This window comes from Antechinus flavipes, chromosome 4 (assembly GCF_016432865.1).
Source record: "Antechinus flavipes isolate AdamAnt ecotype Samford, QLD, Australia chromosome 4, AdamAnt_v2, whole genome shotgun sequence".
NCBI classification, from domain to species: Eukaryota; Metazoa; Chordata; class Mammalia; order Dasyuromorphia; family Dasyuridae; genus Antechinus; species Antechinus flavipes.
This window is the reverse complement of record NC_067401.1, coordinates 140,090,857-140,113,470: the sequence shown is the minus strand read 5'-3', so window position 1 is coordinate 140,113,470 and position 22,614 is coordinate 140,090,857. Positions and strand designations below refer to the sequence as shown.

General features: G+C 39.8%; 1 protein-coding gene across 1 annotated transcript in view; it reads right to left on the bottom strand.

The window, feature by feature from the left end:
• HROB (homologous recombination factor with OB-fold) overlaps positions 1–17,676 on the bottom strand; it is a 36,159-nt gene extending 18,483 nt beyond the window's left edge. The window contains 8 exon segments of the mRNA XM_051996631.1: positions 437–545; positions 1,031–1,168; positions 2,304–2,387; positions 3,176–4,297; positions 7,697–7,747; positions 8,629–8,781; positions 8,784–8,933; positions 17,635–17,676. Of these exon segments, the coding sequence (XP_051852591.1) occupies positions 437–545; positions 1,031–1,168; positions 2,304–2,387; positions 3,176–4,297; positions 7,697–7,747; positions 8,629–8,781; positions 8,784–8,933; positions 17,635–17,676 (1,849 nt within the window).
• Positions 17,677–22,614: the final 4,938 nt, after the last annotated feature.

Here is a 22,614-nt window from a genome sequence, read left to right as displayed (position 1 = left end):
TATTGTATCTAGGATATACTGCAACATATTTAACATATACAGGACTGCTTGCCATCTAGGAGAGGGGATGGAGGGAGGGAGGGGAAAAATCAGAACAGAAGCGAGTGCAAGGGATAATGTTGTAAAAAAAAATTACCCTGGCATGGGTTCTGTCAATAAAAAGTTATTATAAAAGAAAAAAAACAATATTATTGAGCAATGTAATAAGATTGCTTTGTCATACAGTAAGTTTTCTGATGTGACAAGTATTCTAAGCAGAGGATAAACTGGTCAGATATGCTAATAAAATCATTGGTTTCTACAATCTCTTCCAGTTCCTAGCTTCTAATATTCTGGTATATCTCTAAAAGACTAAGGATCATCTACTGCTCTGGATTCTGAGATTGAAGAAGATCACTCCCAGAAACTAGGTAGGCCCCAAGGCCCTGCTCCTTACCTGTAGGATCTCTGAACACCACACTGGCATCTACTGTATTTCGGCTCAGGGATTTGATCATCACAGCCATGGTGGGCACTTTGTTCCTGGGAAGTTGCTTCAAAGCGGCCTATTTAAAGGGACCAAAATATCATAGGAGGTTGCTGGTGGGGAACAGGGATTTACAGGTTGGAGATGCCATTTATACCAAGCCAAGTAAAATCACTTTCTATGCTAAGGATTATCTAAATGGAACACTCAACTCTGCATCCCCATACTGCCTAGAGACTGATTAATCTTCCACTTCTCTACTTCTTTTAATATTTATATATTCTATTAGAAAGTACCCTAGCATATGTGATGATACACATAGGTAGACTACCAAATGTACCCTATGTACTTAACCCTTGAAAGATGACTTGCTTTTACTGTTCCACTAAACCCACTCTGGGACCGAGATATATTCCAGAGATGAGCAATGACTAAACCTCTTTCTAGTCAAAAGATATATATGTGTGGATGGAACCATCATATGAGGAATAGGTTTGGAGAAAGCCTTTCTCATCATGGGTAGGTGGGGGAAGGAGAAGTGAGATGGAATAGCTTCCCTCTTACCTTCCGCAATACCATGACAATACTGTACGTGTGCAGGAAGCAGGCAGGGTCTTGGTCATCTAGTCCCAGTTCAGCTTTCATAGTCAGCCAGGGGCCACGCTCAAAATCCTCCCCTGAAGGCTGGGAGCTAAGTACTTCCTGGCACAAGAGTGGGAAGAGGCACCTGGGTGAATGAGTTTCCATCCCACTATAGTTCCTTTGGGAAATGGGTGGCAGAAAGCATAGATCTCTTTTCTAGACAAAACACAATCTCTTATCCATGCCAAAGTTTAGAGATGAAATACTTTCACTAACAGTTCAGGAAAATGCTGTCATACCCTCTTGGAGGTCTTGATTTTAAAGATGCAAAATTTTAAAATATTTTGTGTAGATATGCCCAGAAACAGCTTTGGATGCAATAGGGATTCAGCTGAAAAATGAAATGACACATGCTCCTTTCCATACCTAGCTCTAAATTCAGTGGCCCTCTGTAAGGCTTCTATAAGGCTGATTAAGGCCCCAAACCAACTCATAAACACTTTGACCTTTGATTTTTATTTACTGTGACAGTTGAAAAATAGAGAGCTTAATAGATTAGGATGGTGGTACTAAATAAAAGTATTTTAAAACATCAAAACCAAAGACAAAATATCCTTCAAATGAAAGGATAACTACCTAGAGTCAGAGTTTGGGATGGATGACTGAGTCATAAAACCAGGGATATGGCTACAGGGAACTCATCAAAGATTTATAAGTGGATGACACATTAGAGACCATCTAGTCCAAATCTGCTCCTATTACAAACCTATACCTCATTTTACACAAAAGAAAACTGAGGTGCAGAAGTGTTAATTATCTACCCACTGTTCACACATACTTTACTGGAAGAAAAGTTCTAGTCACTCAATCAGTCATTCTCTATAATTTAACAAAATAACTATGTCTTACCCCTAACCTTGTGGGATGAAGATATTAGAGTCCTTATTTTCTAGATACAGAAATTCCAATCTGGGGAAGGAAAGTAAGTGTAAATCTGTGCTATCAATTAGAATCTAGCTTATCTATGAGACTAGGTCCCTCTCCAATAGGGTCTTATGTGGCTATCTCCTCTAGTCTCCAATTTGAAATACCTCTTTGATCCTACAATATCATTGAAGATGTCCAAACTATTAAATTGTTAGGAGCGAACTCCAAAACGCTTAACAGGGATGCTTCTTCCCATATGATCATCCCACTGAATGGTGAAATCTAATTCTGATCTGAGCAAAAGAGCAATGGCCACTGAGCAAATTACCTCTGTCCGGAATTTAGCTAGTGCACCATGGGCTGGAGTCTGAGGAGTTGAAATCATGATCTCCTCCAGATTTTTTCCACTGTGCTAAAAGAAAGGAGAATGTAGTTTGAATGAGAAAACTCAGAAGCTGTTATTAGTACAATTTTGCATATGAGTTACATGTGTCCAGGAAAACTATAAGGAACAATTATTACGTTTTTTCATATTTCAGTAATCTCATGAACAGTCTTACATGCTTCTGGAGATCTTTAGAGGAATATGAAGAAGTTGCAACTGGCTCAGAGAGCTGAAGAGGCTACTTATTAGGGCCAGTTAATCTATAGGACCCCTCCTACTCTGAGATTCTAGAAGAATAGAACAGTATCATCATATTCATTCTTCAAACTAGCTGGTTAGCCTAAAAATTTTGTCCTAGTGTGGTCCAGAAGAAAAAAGAAGTCACTAGTTTCCAATTAAATGTTTGGGCTCTACTCAGACATTCCTCAAAATACAAGTTAATTAAGAGTTGGTCAGACTTGTTTAGAAATCAAATTCTCATAGCAGGGGTCTCTGTTGCCCCTAGAACAGTCCATATAGCATCTCAACTGATCCAGGGACCTAAACCTGATGTGACTGCCAAGTCCTTGCACACATAACTCCATTCTTCCTTACTGCTAACTTTCATCTCTTCTCCTAGGAGGATTAAGCACCTTTTCCTACTTTGTTTTGCCACTTTGCACTATAAGCATCATTTTTATTCCCCTTTTTTCCTAGTGGTGGGGAATACTGCTTCTTGACCAATCAGATAAAATGTTGCCAGACACATTGTTGCTAAATCCCTCTATCCCCTCTTCTTCCTAGAAATTCAAGTCAGCTAAGTGAATATCACTTACCTGGTGAGGCAAGAGTCCAGCTGGTCCAGGAAAACGGCGTGTTTTGGCCCGGGTGAGTAAATGGGCAGGCATCCCAGGTGTCCGATTGGTAGCAGTAACTAGTTGTACAAGGTGATTTGTGACTATAGGAGTCTGAAGAATCCCTGAGGCTGTCAGGGAAGAACAGGGGGTGGATGGAGTAGAAAAAAGAGACTCCACAGAAGAGACCCGAGCTCGGGATTCTAAGGGTCTCTGAATAGAGTTAGGCACTGGAACAAGAGAAGAGTTTGGATTGCGAACAGTTGGCCCTGGAATTCTAGATTTTCTACTTTCCCAGGAAGTTGGAGATTGAAATGGCTGAGATGTTAAAGAACTATTTTGAAAATTGTTCTGAGCATAACAATTAGCACTTTGGAGAGGCTGAGGCTCATGGAGATGCCTGCCCCTAGGACCAGTTTGCCAGGGGATGGGTTGAGTGGGAATTCGTGAACCAGATGGGAAAGTATGTCTGCTGGAAGCACCAGGTCTCATAATGAACTTTGGAGTCTCATGGTAAGTGGTGGGATCTGAGAGTAGAGGCTCAGGCAGTCTGGTGACAATTGACCCTTGGCAACAAGATCCTCCCAGCTCAGACAACCGGGGCCTTTTAACTTGCACAGGGTCCTCCTTCTGCTTAGGAAACAGGCTTTTCATAGGCCCACTTGCATCCCCTTGCCTCAGCTCCATGCATGATTGCATACTGAACTCATTCTGTTTACTTGTCACAGTGGTACCAGACCCTGGGTGTTGCTTCCCAAGAGAGAAAAGTGCATGAGGTTCTGTGGTTATTCCTTCTAAGGTCACGCTACTTTGATCTCTAGTTCCTCCAGTTAAACTGGGAGAAGGGAAATGTCTTAGGCATGTTGATGTCTTAGAAGGAGAATCCCCTCCTGCCGTGGACACACTAGGGGAAGAGATTCTGAGTCCCTGGGCTGACAGGCTTGAAACCCCTGGAGGAAGAGTGGAACAGGAAGTCTGTTGCCCCAAGGTCAGCGCCTGTTTGGCAGCTTTGGGCTCGGAATACACAGGTTTCAGGCATCCTGGATTTACAGAAAACGAACTGGAGAATTGGTTTTCAGTGTCCACTACAGCTGACAAGAAATCCTGCCAATAAGACCAGAGGAACCAGGTTTTAGCAACAGGGATAGCTGCTTGAATTAGAGAATCTTCTTGCACACATTCTTCCAGATACATACACTAATATATGAAAGAAGGCATGAGAAAACAATAGTGTTATCGCTTCCTCTCATTTTGTCCTTTAGGCCTAATCTTATACCAACCTGGATTGAACTTTATGCCTTTTTCAATGCATGATGTTAAAACAGGAAGGATAACAATCTACTTGGAAAGATATCTCAATACAATTTAACAGTTACTGAGCTGAATCAATAAAAGAAGGGGCCACATAGTTTCATAAAAATCTAGTCCATATCCAAGAAACTGAAAGCATCTTAAAAATGTCGACTGATTATCCTTGTTGTTGGGAAGCAACTAAAGGTGTAGGCTACAGAGCATTTCTGTCAACACAACTAGGAATGGATCTCTTGTTCCAAGCCCCTGTTCATGCTCTATCCTCCTACTGAAAATATGGCCCTCACCAGTTCCACACAGGTACATACAGTCCTTTGAAGATGTCCTACATCTTCTGAAATGCAGGGAAGTTAGTAGCTACTTTTTCTAGCAGGTTAATTCACATGGAACTTCTAGTTGGTAAATGAACTTTCAAGTTCAAAAGATCTAGTCCCTAGAATCAATCAAAACTGCTGACTTTAATCAGCAGGAAGCTGGCTAGGAGGTCCACAAGGGGATTATTTCCTGCCTAGTGTATTATCATAACACCAGTGAACCCTAGAAGGGCTTAGTTTAAGGGTTAGAACTGGCAATCAAAAGAATAACAATTATGATAAAGCTCAAATGATGCCTAACTTTTATGGATTCCTTGCCTTGCTAAAAGCACCTTCCTAAGTATAAGGTCATTCATGGGAGGAGGGGGAAAGACTTGTCTTCCCATTTGCACTGATAGAGATGAATCCTATAGAGCATAGATGCTACCTCCTCCCAATCCAACCTTGAGGCTCCAGAGCCGTCCCCTTGGTGTAACTGGAAGGTTCTGCTGTCACCTGGCAAGACTAAAAAGGGTTATTTCAACAGTCTTTATTTTTTTAGCCTGTGATCACACCTCTCCAAAGCTGAGAGACAAGGCAAGAGCAAACCTTCTGTTCAAGAAAACCTGACAGTTCTGAATTTCATAGTCGAGAAAACAAAAAACTTGGAGTTTCCATGCCATAAAGACACCAGTTCTGAAGAGGTGACCCAGGTGCTTAATAAATGCTTATTGACTGATTGCCCTACTCTGTGGCTCCATTTCCTCCTCCCTCAAAGGGGAGAACCATGTAAACTCTTAGTTTAGCCTAGTGAGTAGGGGGTGTCTTTTTTTTTTTTTTCCAATCATGAACAAGAAAACTTTTTATTTGTTGCAAGGTTCTTTATCACCAAATGATATGTTACAAAGGATGATTGAATAGAGCAGCATATAATCAACTATTCCTATTCCAAGACTCACTTTGGCAGAGAAGAAAATATTAGTGTAGAAGCTATCAGAGGCTCTTTCCTCCAGAATAATCTCACTTAATTTTTACACTTTTCTAAAGTTGATGAACACCACGGGACATTATAAATTCCCAAACCTTGGAAATCTATTTGTAACAGTATGCTACTGTTCTCTGTACCTTTCCTTCTAAGTTCTGACAATCACTTTCACTGTAAGAGTCTTATTTTTTTTCTTAAAGTTACCCTCCACAGGTTTCAGCTCTAGATATTAGTTGTATTTGTTGTTCAATCATTTCAGTAGGGTCTGATTCTTTGATCCCATTTGGATTTTATTGTTTGCAAAGGTACTCAAGTGGTTTGCCATTTCTTTCCTCAACTCTCTCACAGATGAGGAAACTCAGGCAAACAGGATTAAGTAAAATTTGCCTGGAGTCACAAACTAATAAGTATCTGATCTAAATTAGAACTCAGATGAGTCTTCTTGATTCCAAGCCCAGGACATAGTACCCACTGCTTTGCCTAGCTGTCCTTTAGATATGTGAATACACCATACATGCCAGTCTCAGAAAAGTCCAATTATTGGAAGGGCAAGAGTAGGGGGTGTCTTTAACATTGCTTCCTCACACAAATTTTATCACAAAGCCATGCAAAACTATACACATCAAAGCATTTTGACGAGGAGGAAATGGGGGGAAGAAAGAAAAAGTGTGTATTACATTAAGTGTGATTAGGACAACAGTTGATGCTTGAGACCATTGCCCATTCCTTGAAGAATAAGCTACATTTATATTAGTGGTTATATATTCAGATAGTTATTACTGAATCAGCCCAATACAACAGATAGAAGCCTGGTAGTCTGACACATATCCTAGCTGTATGTATGTCTAGCACAGTGCCTGGCACCTGGTAAATGCTCCCCAAATGCCTGTTACTCTGCTTGTGTGATCTTGGCTAAGTCATTTAACCTCTCTGACACAGGCAACTCTAAGACTACAGCTTAGAGCTAAGTTTCTGGTCTGAATTGGGAGATAAGATCATAGTTCAATACCAAGAAAACAAAGATGAAAAAAGTTAAACATCTAGACCTCAGAATCAAAAGATTTGAGTTTCATTGCTGGGCTCTACCTGAATCATTACATGACCTTGAATAAGTAAGTTTACTTCTTGGGGTTTCATAAGCTAATAAAAACCTACACTCTTAGAATTTGAAAGCTGGGAGGGTTAGAAATCATATAATACATTTACAATCCAAAAAACTGAAATCTAAAGAGATATAAGTAGTTTGCCCAGGATAAGACAACAAAGCCAGGACCAGAAACCAGATCTTTTGACTTTTTCTAATGCTAATCCCACTCCATCATTTTCTCTCCTTCCCTTTCTAGACTCTCAAAAGGACTGCATCTCCCCATCTTTCCCTAACAAGAAATACAAAGGCATTTAATCATGGGTCAGATTCCACTACTGATCAATAAAGGAGTTATAACCTATTGTTTCCAACCTTCACTGACAGCTTGATGCCCTCTAATCCCACCCCAATCCGGCTTAGTGGTTCCTAATATTGTTAATGAATTTAATACAGACATTGGTCTGGACACTTCACTTTGCAATTCCTGAGTTCATGAGATCTGTGGTAGAAATCAATCATGTTGCCTCTCAAAGAGCTTATAAAATGCTTCTTCCCTATCTCAAGTACATCATAACAATATACTTAAATGGAAAGTCATTCTGAGATTTCTAATAGCAAACCACATTTTGAGGGGCTTATTTTCAAGATGCATAATTAGGAGTTTAGCTTTTTTTTTTTTTTTTTTTAATTTTCCAGTTTCTCATAAGAAAATCTACTATAAAAAATCAATTGAAAGGATTGGAGTCAGGTGGAGATGTTCTAGGCCAAAATATTTACAGCTTAAGTGAGAATTTCTCTCTCATCTCAGATCACAAATGCTTCCTCACCTCATCTTCAAATTCATCTTCCACAGCAAATAGGTTCTGCAAACTATAAGCCTGAAAAGAAAATAAAGCAATTTGGGGGAAAAGGTTAAGAGGGAGAAGTATCTGAGAAAGTTACTATTTACAAGTACATTCTGCCCTCATCATTTCTCTTCCCACTTCTAATGACCTAACAAAACTGTTAGGACTAATTTTTTTTTTTAATTTGTTGTTGTTTTGTTATTTTGCTGGAATTTTAGAAAGAAGGGGAAATAAAAGAAGACAGGCGTCATCTCCCATTCCAACCCCCACCCCTAGTTCGGATCAACCTAGCGTCAAAACTGGGAACAAGAGCTTTTAGATGCCCAGTATTGTCCAGGACAGGCCCTAGAGCCACCACATAAATGAGAGATGGGGGGGTTGGGGAGGGGGGTCGGAATTGCAACTTAGTCTCAGCCAGAGGGCTCAGGAAATACCCACTTTTTAAAGGCTCAACCAACCAGACCCCTCAACTTGGGCCTGGGGAGATTGAAACGTAAGGCTTCCCCAGTTAGGCTTTTAATAAATGCTTATCAGATAGAATTGGGTAATACGGGGTACGACAGAAAGGGTCTTCCTGTCCATGCAAGATCACAGTGGCTAGGGGTGGGAAGAGGGAGGGACGAGAAGTATTCGGGCCCCGAAGTGGAAAGAGGTGGACTCGCAGGAAACCATCAAAGGGCTTGGCTCAGATGCGCCAACAGGCGGAGAAGGAGAAGGTTCCCCCCTCCCTCCACGGCAGCCCCAACTCCTCCGGGGGCGGGGCCAGGAGACCGGGGAAAGAAGTGCCTCGAGCCCAGCGGGAGGGCTGGGGGGTGGGGCGAGATGGGCGCACCAGGTAATTTGCCACGTGGGGACTGGGGGAAAAGAGGGGAAAGGAAGGAAAGTCGAAAGACTCAGCGGCCGATTGTGATTACCGTAGAGACTGCGGGTGGGCTCCCTTTCATCCTCCGCCATATACTAGAGCTCGGGCCCGGGCCCGGGCCCAACGCAGGGAGTGACGGGGAACAAGCGGGCCCGAGCTCCAGGCGAGACAATCGGACGGAGGCTGGAGCTTTTACGGCTACTGTGCAGGGCACCCGGGCCGGGAATCGGAAGCCAGGCAGCAGCTGTAGAGATGCAATTTCTGGGGCCTGGATTCGAAACGGCCGCCACTCGCCTACGTCACCGACGTCTTAAAGGAGTGGTTGGGGAGGGAGGGAGATGAGGGGGGCGGGACAATCTGATTTTTCACCGGAGGACGTAAATCCCTCCCTCTTCTTTCCTAATTTAAAGGCAAAGCCAAGAGTTCTGTGCTGCCCGCCAGCGGCTCCTGCTGGAGGGACTATTTGCCCCTCTGTTCTAGATTTAGAGGGAAAGAGAATTTAGAGATGAGCAAATCGTGCTCCCGTTTTTACAGAAGAGGAAACTGGTCGAGAGAGGTACTTGTTCAAGGGACATTCTTCAAGGTCACTTAAGTAGTGAGTTGGCAAAATCGGGTTCCGGGACATCAGAGAGGTCCCTGGTCCTCGGTCACCCCCAGTCCCAGCCCGAACTTTGCCTCCAGAGTCTGTGTCTGGATCTTTCCTCTGCACTTGCGCGCTTCGCCTTTGCCATGGTCCCCAAAGCGTTACAGAGTCCAAACCGGCTCTTTGAGTGGCCGAGGAGCCTGAATATCCTATCAGGACCTAACGCCACAAAACGGGTACCTGAAAAACGGACACTAGAGGGCGACCATCACCCAGCCCAGGGGAGAGACCGGGTCTAGGAAAAAAAGGTGTGCGGGAGCAGGAACAGCTAACCCCCCAGTTTCCGCAGGAGACGCCTCAGAAACACGGTGGAGAATTCAAGATCAAAGCTTCCTTTGCTACGTAAACATCAGTGATGGATGGAAAAGTTCTACTTTCCCCCACTCTTCCCTCCTTCTTTTTATTATCAGAGACCAAGCGGCGAGGCAGCAAAGGCTCTTGATGAGGGGGAAAAATGATTGAAAATTGCTCCAAGAACTATGCTGTACACTTGTGTTTTATGATAGGGATGTCCTAGACCCGTTGTACAAGAAGCCTGTAAATTATCGTAGCATCATTTCTGGATCTTCCCAGCGAGTTCCCATCCCTCCTGCTTATCAATCTGAGTGGAATAATAACAAACATTTATATAATGCTGTTTTGTTAGTCAGTCTTGTCCTATCTTGTGTTGGCCGAAATACTGAAGTGGCTGGCCGTTTCCTTCTCCGGCTCATTTTACAGATCAGGAAACAGGTAAACAGGGTGAAGTCACTTGCTCAGGGTCTCACAGCTAGGACGCGTCTGAGGCTGGATTAGAAGGCATGACCCCAAGTGTAGCACTTTATCCACTAGATGAAAACAAAATTCATAGAGTGCTAAGAATAGAATTCAGCAATTTTATTGTCTTTCATTTATCCCTTTCTCTATGATAACTCTAATACTAATAACTAAATGAAACACATTTATTAAGTGCTTACTAAGTGCTAAGCACTAAACTAAGAACTTATTTCCCAACCTGGGGGGAGGGAGAGGCATTCCCGGACAAAAAATTTCTGGGTTTTAGTTCTTTCCTCTGGATTTGACTTGCCTGGCCACGGAAAACCCTAATTGCCATGAAATGTCCCAGTGATCAAAAGGACTTGCCATTTAGCAGCCTGATCAGGGTATCCTCCAAACGGCAGTTTATGACTCTAGCAATAACACTTCTCCAATCCTTCTCCCTTCCCTCCATTCACCTGATTACCACCAGAACCAAAACTAGGGCTGAGTGATAAGACTTTGACCAGGTTGCCCCCATTTCAATTCAGATCAATATATGTTTATTAAGCACCTACTCTATGTCAAATCTTGTGTTAGGTGCTGGGAAAACAAAAAACTGAAATAATCTATTCAAGAAGCTTACATTCCACATAGAAAAATATATCCATAGAAATTTTTAGGGAAGTAGCAACTGGGTGTGTATGGGGGGAGGGGGGGGGAGTGAGAATAGGAGAGACTTCCTGTGAGAGATGGCAATTGAATTAAGCTTTGAAGAAAACGAAGGATCTGAAGGGGGGTGCAGTGTAAGAAGACTGTATTCTGGGAATGGAGAACAGCCTGTGCAAAGGTACAATGGGAAACAGATATGGGAAATAACAAGCAGCAAGGACATCTTAGATGAAACAGAGTTCATAAATGAGAATAATATGTAAAAAGCCAGGAAAGTGCCAGATAAATAATCCTGATTAATAAGGATTTTTAAAATCCAGCAGAAAAGTTTATTTTATTTTATGGAAAGAGGGAGCCATTGAAGTTTCTTGAGCAGAGGAAACATGACCAGTCCTGTGTGCTCTAGGAATAAGAGCTTTGCCAGTCTCTTGGAGAATATACTTTGGAGGGGAGAGACAAGGAGAATGATTACACCCTCTTCACCAATATCCTAACTGCCAAATACAGTAGCAGAGACCATACTCTGGAGGAATTTTAGCTTTCTCTCTTCCCCTGATAGCTTAGAGGAACCCTCTTACATTCAACTCTCTTTAGTTTTGAAAAGATGAACCATGATCAGGTTAACTCTGTCATTGTTCCTGGATAGGATGTAATAATCTACTCTTTAGATAGGATGTGTCAATCTTCTCTCCTGTAAATCTACTTATCAACCCAATAACTTTCAGACAAATGGACCAATGTATCACCCCCTCAAACTATTGTTTTTCTATCTTCCCCATTAGGAAATAATTTCTCTGAGGGCAGGGACTATTTTCCTTTTTTTTTCTTTTTTGATATTTCTAGCCTCAATGATTAGGGGCAGTAGATAGAGTACAGGCTTGGAGTTAGGAAGATACCATGAAGCCTCATCTGGTCTTGGACACTTACTAGCTTTGTGATCCTGGGCAAGTCACTAAACCCTATTTGACTCAATTTCCTCATCTGTAAAATGAACTTGAGAAAGAAATGGAAAACCCCTGTAGTATCTTTGCCAAGTAAACCCCAAATGGGGTCATGAAGAGTCAGATATGACTCAAACAACTCAACAACAACATCCTCAATGCTTGGCAACTAGAAGTATTTTGTCATTGCTGAGACATTTCAGTCGTGTCTGACTCTTACCTTGTTTTGGTAGATTCTTTATAAATATTTGCTGAACGACTGATTGGTGGGCCTCCAGGAAATCAGTTAAGATCATTGGAAATCATTCAGGAAAAGAATTTAGAAGTATGCTGACAACTTTACTAATATAATTTTCCTAGAAATATTTATACAAGACATAAAGCATTAGTGAGGTCAAAGGTATAGGAAAAGTTCTGATACATACAAAAATTTTTGTAGCAGTAAAGAACAAACTTGGGAGGAAAATGGAAATAGTATGGAGATAATTCAATCCTTCATTATTACTCAACTAAACTAATAATGCATGAAAAAGTATTTAAACATCTACTAAAGCACTTCTGGGGCAACTAGGTAGCACAGTGAATAGAGACCTAGGCCTGAAGTCAGGAAGACAATTCAAATCCAGCCTCAGATACTAGCACTGTGACCCTAGACAAGTCATTTAATCCTCTATGCCTCAGATGCTCATCTGTAAAATGAGCTGGAGAAGGAAATGACAAACGATCCCGGTATTTTTGCCAAGACTCCAAATGGGGTCACAGAGTTGGTCAAAATTGAAACAACTGAACAACAAGAAGTTAAATTCAGTGTAGATTAGTGAGGGAAGGCCTTAGGAGTTGGGAGAATCTGCAAAGACTTCATTTAGAAAGTTATCCATGAACTCTTTTGGAAGAAGAGAGTAATTGTAAGATGCAGAGTTGAGGAAGGAGTACATTCTAGGTATGAAGGACAACCAGTACAAATGGAGAGAGGAGATAAAGTGTTTTGTATAAAAACTGGACTATGTGGAATTTTCAATAAGGATTAGAGCCTTCAGTTCTAGGACTTGCTAAGTCTTTTTCAAAGCTGCTCATCCACCTTTGGTGTTCACCTGCACTCTATTATTACTGTGGCTCCAAGAAGCTGTGGCATGTGCTGTGGCCACACCATGGTAAAAGTGTCCCATCAGAAAAGCTGAAGTTGATGGTAGCTGCCTGGCCTCAAATCCATCAGTGAGTTAGGGAGATGTCTATCTCAGGCATATGAAGGCTTTGGTGGAATGGATGGATGAGAACAATTCGTTCCAACAGTCACAGAGGCCCCTGAAGCAGGCACTTTGGAGCACTTGGAGCTTAGTTATGCATCAAAGACCACAAGGTCATCCGTTGCAGTCCAGGTCATACCATTCCTCTTGACTTTTGTTTTGTCACTGGACTTTGATGAATCAGGAAAAAAGAGTGAGACTACTAACTTTGTGGAACTCTGTCTCAGTTAAATCCATTTTTGTGATGTCATTGGTCCTCTTTAAAAAGAAAGGACAAGCAACAATAATATAAGGAAAAAGAGAAGGCAGTGTGGTTGAATAACAAAGTATAGAAGGGGGAGTAACATATATTAAACTTGGAAAAACAGGTGGGAAGCCAGATTATAAAGGACCTTAAAGGCTAAACAGAAGAGTTTATATTTGATACTAAAGACAACAGGCAACCATTGAAATTTACTGAGTAGGGGAATGATATGATCAGGTCTGCGCTTATGGAAAATCACTTTGGCGACTATGCAATGTTGAAAAGAACTTGAAGCAGGGAAACCAATTAAAAGACCATTGCAATTATTTAGGTGAGAGGTGGTGAGAATCTGACCTAAGTTGGTGGGTAGGGAATAAGGAAAAAGTAGAAATTTTAGATTTAAAAAAATTTTAGGGCTGTGGCAGAAGACAGGTGGAAAGAGGCATCTGAGTTTAGGATTGAGGAGATAACCTCTTGCAAAATAATTCTGTCCTTTCAATTCAATGGTCTTCTGACTGGGAAATTCTAAACTCTCCAAAGGCAACAAGTGACTAAAGTGTCAGGATATTTGAACCAAAATGAAAAGGAGGTGGGTACTTAAGTTAAAAAGGAATGGTTAGGCAAAACTATTTGAGAGAGACAGCCAGAAGAAGCAGATAGCAGTGAATTCTAATACTCAACCTAGGATAAAACAGTAAACATACAAGTGCAAGCTCTTTGCTATCTAACATTTTGGTGCATTGGATAGAGCATCTGACTTGAAATCAGGAAGACCTGAGGTTAAATCCATCCTTGGACATTTACTAACTGTGTGATTCCAGACAAGTCATTTGAGCTTTGTCTGCTTTGGTTTCTTCATCTTTTAAATTATAATAGTACTTCCTTCTTAGGGTTGTTATGAAAGTCAAGTAAGACAATATTTGTAAAAGGCTTTATATGCTATGTGATATGCAAATGGTAATGATGATGATGAAGAAACTTCAGATGGCACAAAGCTAGGACAGATAGCTAACATGCTAAATGAGTCATAATTTCATTTTTCTTTCTTTTTTTGATTTTGGGGTCCTTATATAAGTTTGACTATTTCCCCTATACACTTTTAATATTTTATTTTTCTAAATATATGTAAGGATAGTTTTTGATATTTATTTTTGTAAAACTTTGTGCTCCAAATTTTTTCCCTCCTTTCTTTACCTTAACTCCTCAAGTCAGCAAACAATCTAATATAGATTAAATATGTGCAATCCTTTTAAGCATATTTACATATTTGTAATATTGTGCAAGAAAAATTAGATGAAAAGGGGAAAAAACACAAAAAAGGGGGAAAAAAGCAAGCAAACAAACAGCAACAACAATAACAAAAAGGTGAAAATGTTATGCTCTGATCCACATTCAGTCTCCATAGTTCTCTCTTTGGATACAGAAGGCATTTTCCATCCCTAACTCTATTGGAACACAGTCATAATTTCAAAAGACCTTTGCAGACTAAAATATTTAACAAAATCTGATAAAATGAAATTTAATAGGATATGACACTCATGACCCTGTCCTCTTTACATGGGGCTCTTGAATTGTGTGACTTATGGTCAACCCTCTTTAAACCTACAAAGGGACAATAGATTGTACTAATCATCCAGCAATTAAATCCAGTATTTGAGTTGTCTGACATATGATGCTTTTCTTGAGCCATTAGGGCAGTGATTTTGTCAACTCTCTCTGGTACATAGGCAGAAGAGTCTTCCTAAGAAGCTGCAGAATTCCTATTAGCCACCAAGTAGTACTCAGCCTGCAAATGCCTAGTTTTTTCTTCCCTTGCCAAGTCCTTGCTTTCCTGGAAATGCTAATCAGTCTAGATTAACCCTCAATTGCTAAATCTAAAATTAACATAATATTGCTCAAAATAATGTTATAATTTATGCTTGTGTATCTAACTCTTAAGACTCTATCCCATCTGGGCTACTTTCTTCACAGGCTTCTACATCTTCCAGATTCAGAAACTAAACAAACTTGGAATGTGGAAAAAACATAGCTTATTATATATAAAATAAATTTAAAAGAAAATAGATCAAACAATGCTGTAAAGAGGCTTTTGTTTCTCTCTTCTCTTTCTTCTTTTTCTTTTCTTTTCTCTTTTCTTTATTTACCTATTTTCTGTCTTTCTCTCTTATTCCTGATCTTAGGGAAAAATAATCATTCGAAAACAAAAGAGTAAGTAATCTCTGCTCTCTAGGAGCTTACATTCTATTGGGGGAAATAGCAGGTACAAGTATATAAAGCATAATGTCATAGAATAAATGCAATGTAGTTAAATACAAGATAAGAAGGACAATTTCAGTGGAGAGGTAAAAAGAAACAGCTTTATGTAGAAGATGATACTTGAGATGGAAAGGATAGGGGAAAAAGTTCAAGATTGTATGAAGCAGAAGTGTAAAGGGAGGGAATTATATAATTACAGAGGATGGCCAGTGCCACAGTCTGGATCCTGGAGATAGGGGCAGTTTGACTAAACCATAGAGAAGGCAAGTAATAAACTGTGGTAAAGAGATTAAGTTTATTTTATTTAGCCCCAGAGGACAAAACTAGGAACAAAAAACACAGAAGTTGAAAAGAGGCACATTTAAGCTTCATTTAAGTACAAATTCCCTAACAATTGGAGAGATGCCTCACAAAAAAATTGAACTCTCCCTCATTTAGGATTTTCAGACAAAGGCTGAATGACCATTCATCATATATATTTATTGTACAGGGGATTCCTGTTAGATATTTTCTAACTTTGAATGTCTATGGTACTAATATGTGGGGAAATGAGGGTGTGAAAGGAGTCATTGTTTATCTCATATCTGCTTTGGTTTTTGATGTTTATCTCTATGTATTTTGAATATATCTATATCCATGCATATTGTTTTCCCTGTTGGCATGTAAGCTCCTTGAGGTCAAAAACAATTTCACTTCTTTTTTTTTTTTTTTAATCTTTAGGGTCTAGACACGCCACAGTCTTTTGATAGATACTTACTTGATTGATTAATATTTTGATATACAAATATAGCCTGTTAAAATTGAACAGGATCTTAGAGATTTTTTTACTCCAATCTTTTCATATTAAAAATAAGGAAAATGAGGCTTAGAGAAATCAAAGTATTTGCTTATAATCAATAGCAGGTAAGTGATAGAGAAAAGACCAGAATCATGTCATTAGTACCATACTTTATGTAACTGAGCTAAGATTATATATTCTACCTAATACAAACTAGTTAGCATTGCTCTGGCCCAATATCACAAATTTTGCCCCAAATAATGACCAGCTTGTTCAAAAACTGCCAATAGAGGCAAAGTGGTATCATGGAAGAGGCACTAAACTTGATACCAAGACACAGATTCAAATCTTAGTTTTGAATACTAGCTGTGTGTGGCCATGGCCATCATAGAATCTGTTTCCTTCTCTTAAAATAGGGATAATAATATATGTTTTGCCAGTTTCATAGGATTCATTCATTCACTCAATCATTTCGGTAGCATCTTTAAATGTCTGCTATATGCCAACCACCATGTTAAGTACACAGTTATTGTGAAGAAAGAGCTATACAAACCTTAAAGAGCTCAGCAAATTATTGCAAAGGCAACTAGCCAAGAAAATGCGAATGAATCAGTTCAATCCATCCCCACTATTGGAAATATTACAGCTTAGGATAGCTAGATAGACAGACAGACAGATAGATAGGTGATGGATAGTTGAATAAAACATTAAGGACAAGCTATAAGCTAAGTACTGTGCTAAGTGCCAAGCAAGCAAGCAAGACAGTCCTATCCTCAAGGAGCTTGCATTTTAAAGGAAGAAGACAAAAAAGAACTGCTAAAAAGAGGAGGGGATAGTATCCATGTGGTAGCAGAGATGGATGGTCAGGAAGGCCCAATCTGTGGCAGGATAAATCAAAAGCTCAACTATTCCTTCCAGGATACCCAGAGTCAAAGTCCAATATTGTAATGGGAAGGGGGTGAGGATTATAGGTGGTATCATCTTCATGTAATAACATAATTTATACATGATGTTATAGCACTTATCTATGTATATACCAAGCTTTTGTTTGTATCCATGCATATGTTTGGTATTTGGCATATGGTTACAGTGGTGGCAGTTTGTATCTGTTTTAATATATTTTAACATGCTTTTGTTGAGAGTAGAACTTTTTTCTATTTTGTTTATGTGAATGTATGTGTGTATTGATGTATATGTATGTACACACCTGTACTGGTATGTTTCATTGAGTCAAATTATATCTACAGGGAGAGTATATTTAGATGTGTCTTTGTGGTATGTGACTAAATTTATAGGTTCAATGCTGTATAGTGACATTTCACATATGTCCATATGCTGCATATGAAGTTATACAGATTTTTGGTGGGATATGTGGAGTGTGTTTTTATGCAATATATGGTTTTGTGCAGTAGTGAGAAATAGTAGATGGAGAGATAGTTTGGGAATCAGGGGACTGTGCAGCAGTGGGGATAGAGAGCTAATCTGGAAATCTGAAGACCTCTGAAGATCTCTGAAACACAGATTGTGTGGCCCTGGGCAACTCACCTCCACTTTATGTTCTGGCAACTCTTTGAGTTGCAGAACCATGCTGATTTGCTTTGATAGAATCGTCTTGCCAATGAAAGCACCTACCTAGTTCAAGACACACAAACACACTTTATGGGAGCTGGAACTAGCTGAACTTATGAGAAGACAAATTAATTTGCTGCAGGGCTGGTAGCAAGGTTAGTGTTACCCTTGGAGTAGTTGCATCAGAACGGATGGCTCATCCCCCCAGAGGAAGAAGGACACAAAGGAAGAAGCCTTTGGGGAGTCATCACTTGTCCCCTTTCCCCCATGGGTGGATCCCTGGGGCACTTACAGTCTGCTAGTTATACCCTGGTAGCATATGTATCTATCTGTGCAGTTGTGTATATGATTATGTGGTGTTTATCCTCACGTGCATAGTCAAATCCCATTGTAAAGCACCTGACTGTTGAGCATGGATTTACTTCAATCCAATTATGTCAAATTACATCTATGTATATAGTACATTTCTCCATCTCTCACACACAGGAAGCCTATAGAACAGATGCTGCCTTTGTCCCTGACACTCGCTATGAACAGATTTTACTCAAGTTGTTGATGTGTAGTTGTGAGTGTGTGCCCACAGAGATACTGCTCCCCAATCCCCGACTGAGAAATGAATCACCCTGATAAGTAAATGAGTCATTCATGAACACTTCTGATTCCCGGGGCCAGGCCGGCAGGCAGAAATCCAACGTCAGCAGCCGACTCCGTCAGCTCAGCCCAGCAGCCCATGGAATCGCTACCCCACGCATTGCAGATGTTGCTGAAGAAACTGACACAGGGAGAATAAAGGCACTAAACAATCCTCCCCCCCAGCACCACTTTCAGCTCCTCCCTCTGCCTTGCATCCCATTCATCTCTCTAGTCCCTTGATCCACGGAGGCATCAATGCATGAGTCATCTCCCTCAGCCCACTGAAAGATGGAGACATCCAACTTGTCTCTCTCAGCTCTTTTCTCCCCTAGGAGAGGGGGAGGGGGAAGGGAGCTCTAACAAAGTCTCCATTGCATCCAGGAAGTTGGGAGGAGGAAGGGGAATGGCAAACATGGTTGACTAAGTCCTTGTAGACTTTATGCCCTGATTAAAATTGGGAGCTGAATTGTGGGGAGAAAGGGCAACAATCTAGCTTGGAGCTATTAAAGGGATAGGAACCCAAGTTAGGGGCAAGTTGGGCAAGCTAGACCTTCAGTAGGAGGTACTTGGGCTTATAAAGCAGATGGGTGTTGGGGTTGAGTAGCTCTGCCAAAGAGGGAGTTATAGATTCTCCCTCATCTTCTTCATGGTTGCTGGGTAATGGAAGAACGGACAAGTTGGAAACCTAAAACAACTTTCCTTAGTCTTGCAGTAAACTGAGGGAGCTATGACACATAGCTCCTGATTATGATAGCTCTTACTTATATAGCACTTTGTGGAAACTCCTTGAGGACAGGACTGAAATTCAGATGGCACAGTGGATAAAGCACTAGACTAGGAGTCCAAAAGGTCTTCGTTCAAATCCCTTCTCAGACTTCGTAGCTGTATGACCCTGAGTGAATCTTAAAACAAAACAAAATAAAAAACTCAACCCTTTTCATGCCTCAGTTTTCTTGTCTGTAAAGTGAGGGGATTAGATTTGTTGGCCTTTTCGATTTTTTCCATCTCTAGATTTGTGATCCTCTGTTTTTGTCTTTCATTGTATCCCTAGTACTTAGATAAGTCTCTGCTACATAGTTAACACTCAACAAATGCTGAAGGATTTACAAAAATGCTGTGCTTTCTTCATATTAACACAAGTAGATGTTATTCCAATATTTCTGACATTTTGTGACCCCTTTGGCGTTTTCCTGGCATAGATACAAAAGTGGTTTGCAATTTCCTTCTCCAGTTCATTTTATAGATGAGGAAGCTGAGGCAAACAAGGGTGGCCCAGAGTCACACAGTAAGTATCTGAGGCTGGATTTGAACTCATGAAGATGAATTTTTCAGATTCCAGGCCTGACATTCTCTCTATTGAACCAACTAGCTGGTAGAACAAATATTATAACTATCCTCATTTTACAGATGAGGAAATATTCAGAGACTAACTTTCTATAAAGATTGCATAGCTAGTAAGCATTGGATTTGGCATATGAACTCAGTTCTCCTGGTTCTAGGTCAAAAGCTCTTTTGCTGTACTTCACTGCCTCAATCAGATGCCCCTCAGGTGCTTTCTCTCTTATCTTCCAATTGTAGATGAGCATCTGCTACCTTTTCTCCTTGGAGAAAATGAATTATCCTGGGAAAGAAACTAAATCAATGGAGTACTAGCTTAAGGCCTTTGTCTCCATCATTTCTCTAGCCTGTAATAACCTTCCTTTGCCCTTCTATATTTTTAAATCCTACTTTTCTTTAGGCCTCAGTTCAAGTCTTACCTCAAAGACTGTGATACCTGTGTTTTAAATATCCCCCCCAAACAAAAAGACCCCCATTATATTATTATTTTTGCTTTAAACAATTTTTTACATCACTATCACTGCCCAATAATTCTTTTCCCAATAAAGATGTGTAGTCAGATTCAGTGAATAATGAATGCTTTCAAGTAGTTATATGTATTTAAGTTCATTTTTTGGCAATTATAATTATGTAAAATATAGTCATTGGTTCCACCCCAATGGAAATATGCAGTGTGAATATGAATAATGAGTTCATTTTAAGGGATTCATAATTTGAACTAGTTGGGATCCCCTTGTGTGATTAAGCAGTGGTATAGTGGATAGAATTCTAGACTTGAAATCAGGAAGAACTGAATTCTAATTCTGAGACAGATGCTTGCAATCTTAGTTTCCTCATCTGTATAATGAAGGGGCTGGACTAAATGATTTTCATGGTTTCTTCCAGGTAAGATAATATTTGGAGAGGCCTTGTACTTAGTACATATGAGGTATTTATAAATGCTTATTCCCTTCTTCCAGCTCTAAATCTGTGATTCTGCATAATCCATACTCTGGCCATGCCAGACTTATCCCAGACCTCTCCCTATCATGGCTTGCTAAGAGTCAGGAAACATGTTTTGCCATCCAATCTTTTGAAGTCTGCAGAGAATTGCTTGAGTGCTTGTAATGATATATCCTTACTCTGAACATTTTCACCATTTATAATCAGCACATCAATTCAGCTAAATATTTGTTAAATTGTAGTGTGCTACACATATATTGTATCTAGGATATACTGTAACCTATTTAACATGTATAGGACTACTTGCCATCTGGAGGAGAGGATGAAGGGAGGGAGGGGAAAAATCGGAACAGAAGTGAGTGCAAGGGATAATGTTGTAAAAAAATTACCCTGGCATGGGTTCTGTCAATAAAAAGTTATTTTTAAAAAAATAAAATAAAAAGCATGGAAGCAAAAAAAAAATTGTACTGTGCTAGGTGCTACAAGAGCACTTATAAATAGAAAGAAGATATGAAACTACACAATGCTAGTCATAGGAAATGATATATTATTGGTATATCAGGTTCAAGTAAAGGAGGTATATAAGGGTCCATGAATGCTTGGGTGAGGATGGAGAATATGGATACTTTTCAGTTTTATAATGCAACTAGAATTGAGTTAAAATGGGGAGAGAGTATACTGATATTTCTGGTCTTCAGTTGCTGTTGTATTTTGTCATTCCTTCATAGGACAATTATATTTCTTGCTCTATGAGTTCTTTGAGGACAGGCCCTATGGTTTTTATCTTTCTTTGGATCCTAGCACTTAGCACAATGGTTGGTTTATGGTAAGTGCTTTATCAATGACTATTGACTGATTTTTATAATTGCTTGTTGACTTTTTTTTTTTTTTGTATATCTATATGGTTTTCTTCTTCTCCATTGCTGTCTCTATCAAGATTCTAAAATACTTGGAGCAGTATTCTCCAGTATTATCCCTAAGACCATTTAAGTGGTAGTAGATTTCCTTAATGATCTTTCTACCAAGGGATGGAATGTCTTAGGAACATCTACTAAAAATTGAAAGTCCCTGACATGTAGTCTAAGCTAGTTTTCTAAGCCAATAAAGTTGTCCTAGAAATTTATTTGACTCAGGGAACTTAGTTTGAAGTTTTAAAGTAGCTTTTCTACTGACCTGATACATTAAAAAAAATTAACAAAAGAAGAGTAAGGGGTCCTTAGTCTTGATGATCTCCTTATTGCCATTCTAGTCAATATACTTGATGAGTTATGTCTCAATATATAGTGTAGAGGAGGGGAGAGATATAAAACTAAAGCAAAAGTATATTTTTAAAGCCTATCTCTTCCATGCCCCTGTCAAGTAAAATTCATTTGTAAATTATTATTTGTTCTACAAGTATTTTATTTCATTCCAAACTCAAGTATTTTATTTCATTCCAAATTCCTGAACTATCAGCTTGTATTAAGACAGGCTTGACCCAAACAGGGGGGAAACTAAGATGTTTGAAGTAGCAAGAGGAAGAAAAGAAGCAAAGAATAACTTTGATAACTTCGAGCGAAATGTTTAGGACTGGTGCCATAATGAGGGTGTTTTGTTTTTAGTATTTATATTCCTGAGAACTGGTCACTCTGCCAATAGTAAATTCTTAGTCCCTTTGCCTAACTCTCCTGCTTATTTCCTATGGGTTTCTTCAATTTAAATTGGAATGTGCTCATGGAAAGAGAGTAGAGAACTCCAATAGCAATGGATCTTATGGTTGTTATAAGAGCGCCTAGGTCACTATGGTCCATTATTCTTGAGTAGAAAAGGAATACAGAAAAGGGAGTATGACCACATTTTAGAGCCTAAATATGGAAAGAAATCAGGAAATCCTGTCTTGGCATGGCCTAGAGGGAGAGCCACATAAGTTTTCTCATTTGGACATGGAGAACTTCAGGATGGAATTTCTGAACCCCACTCCTACCTTTATTGTAGCAGCTAGGTGACTCCATAGTGCTGGGTTTAGAGTCAGGAAGACCCAAGTTCAAATTCTGAGTTAGATAC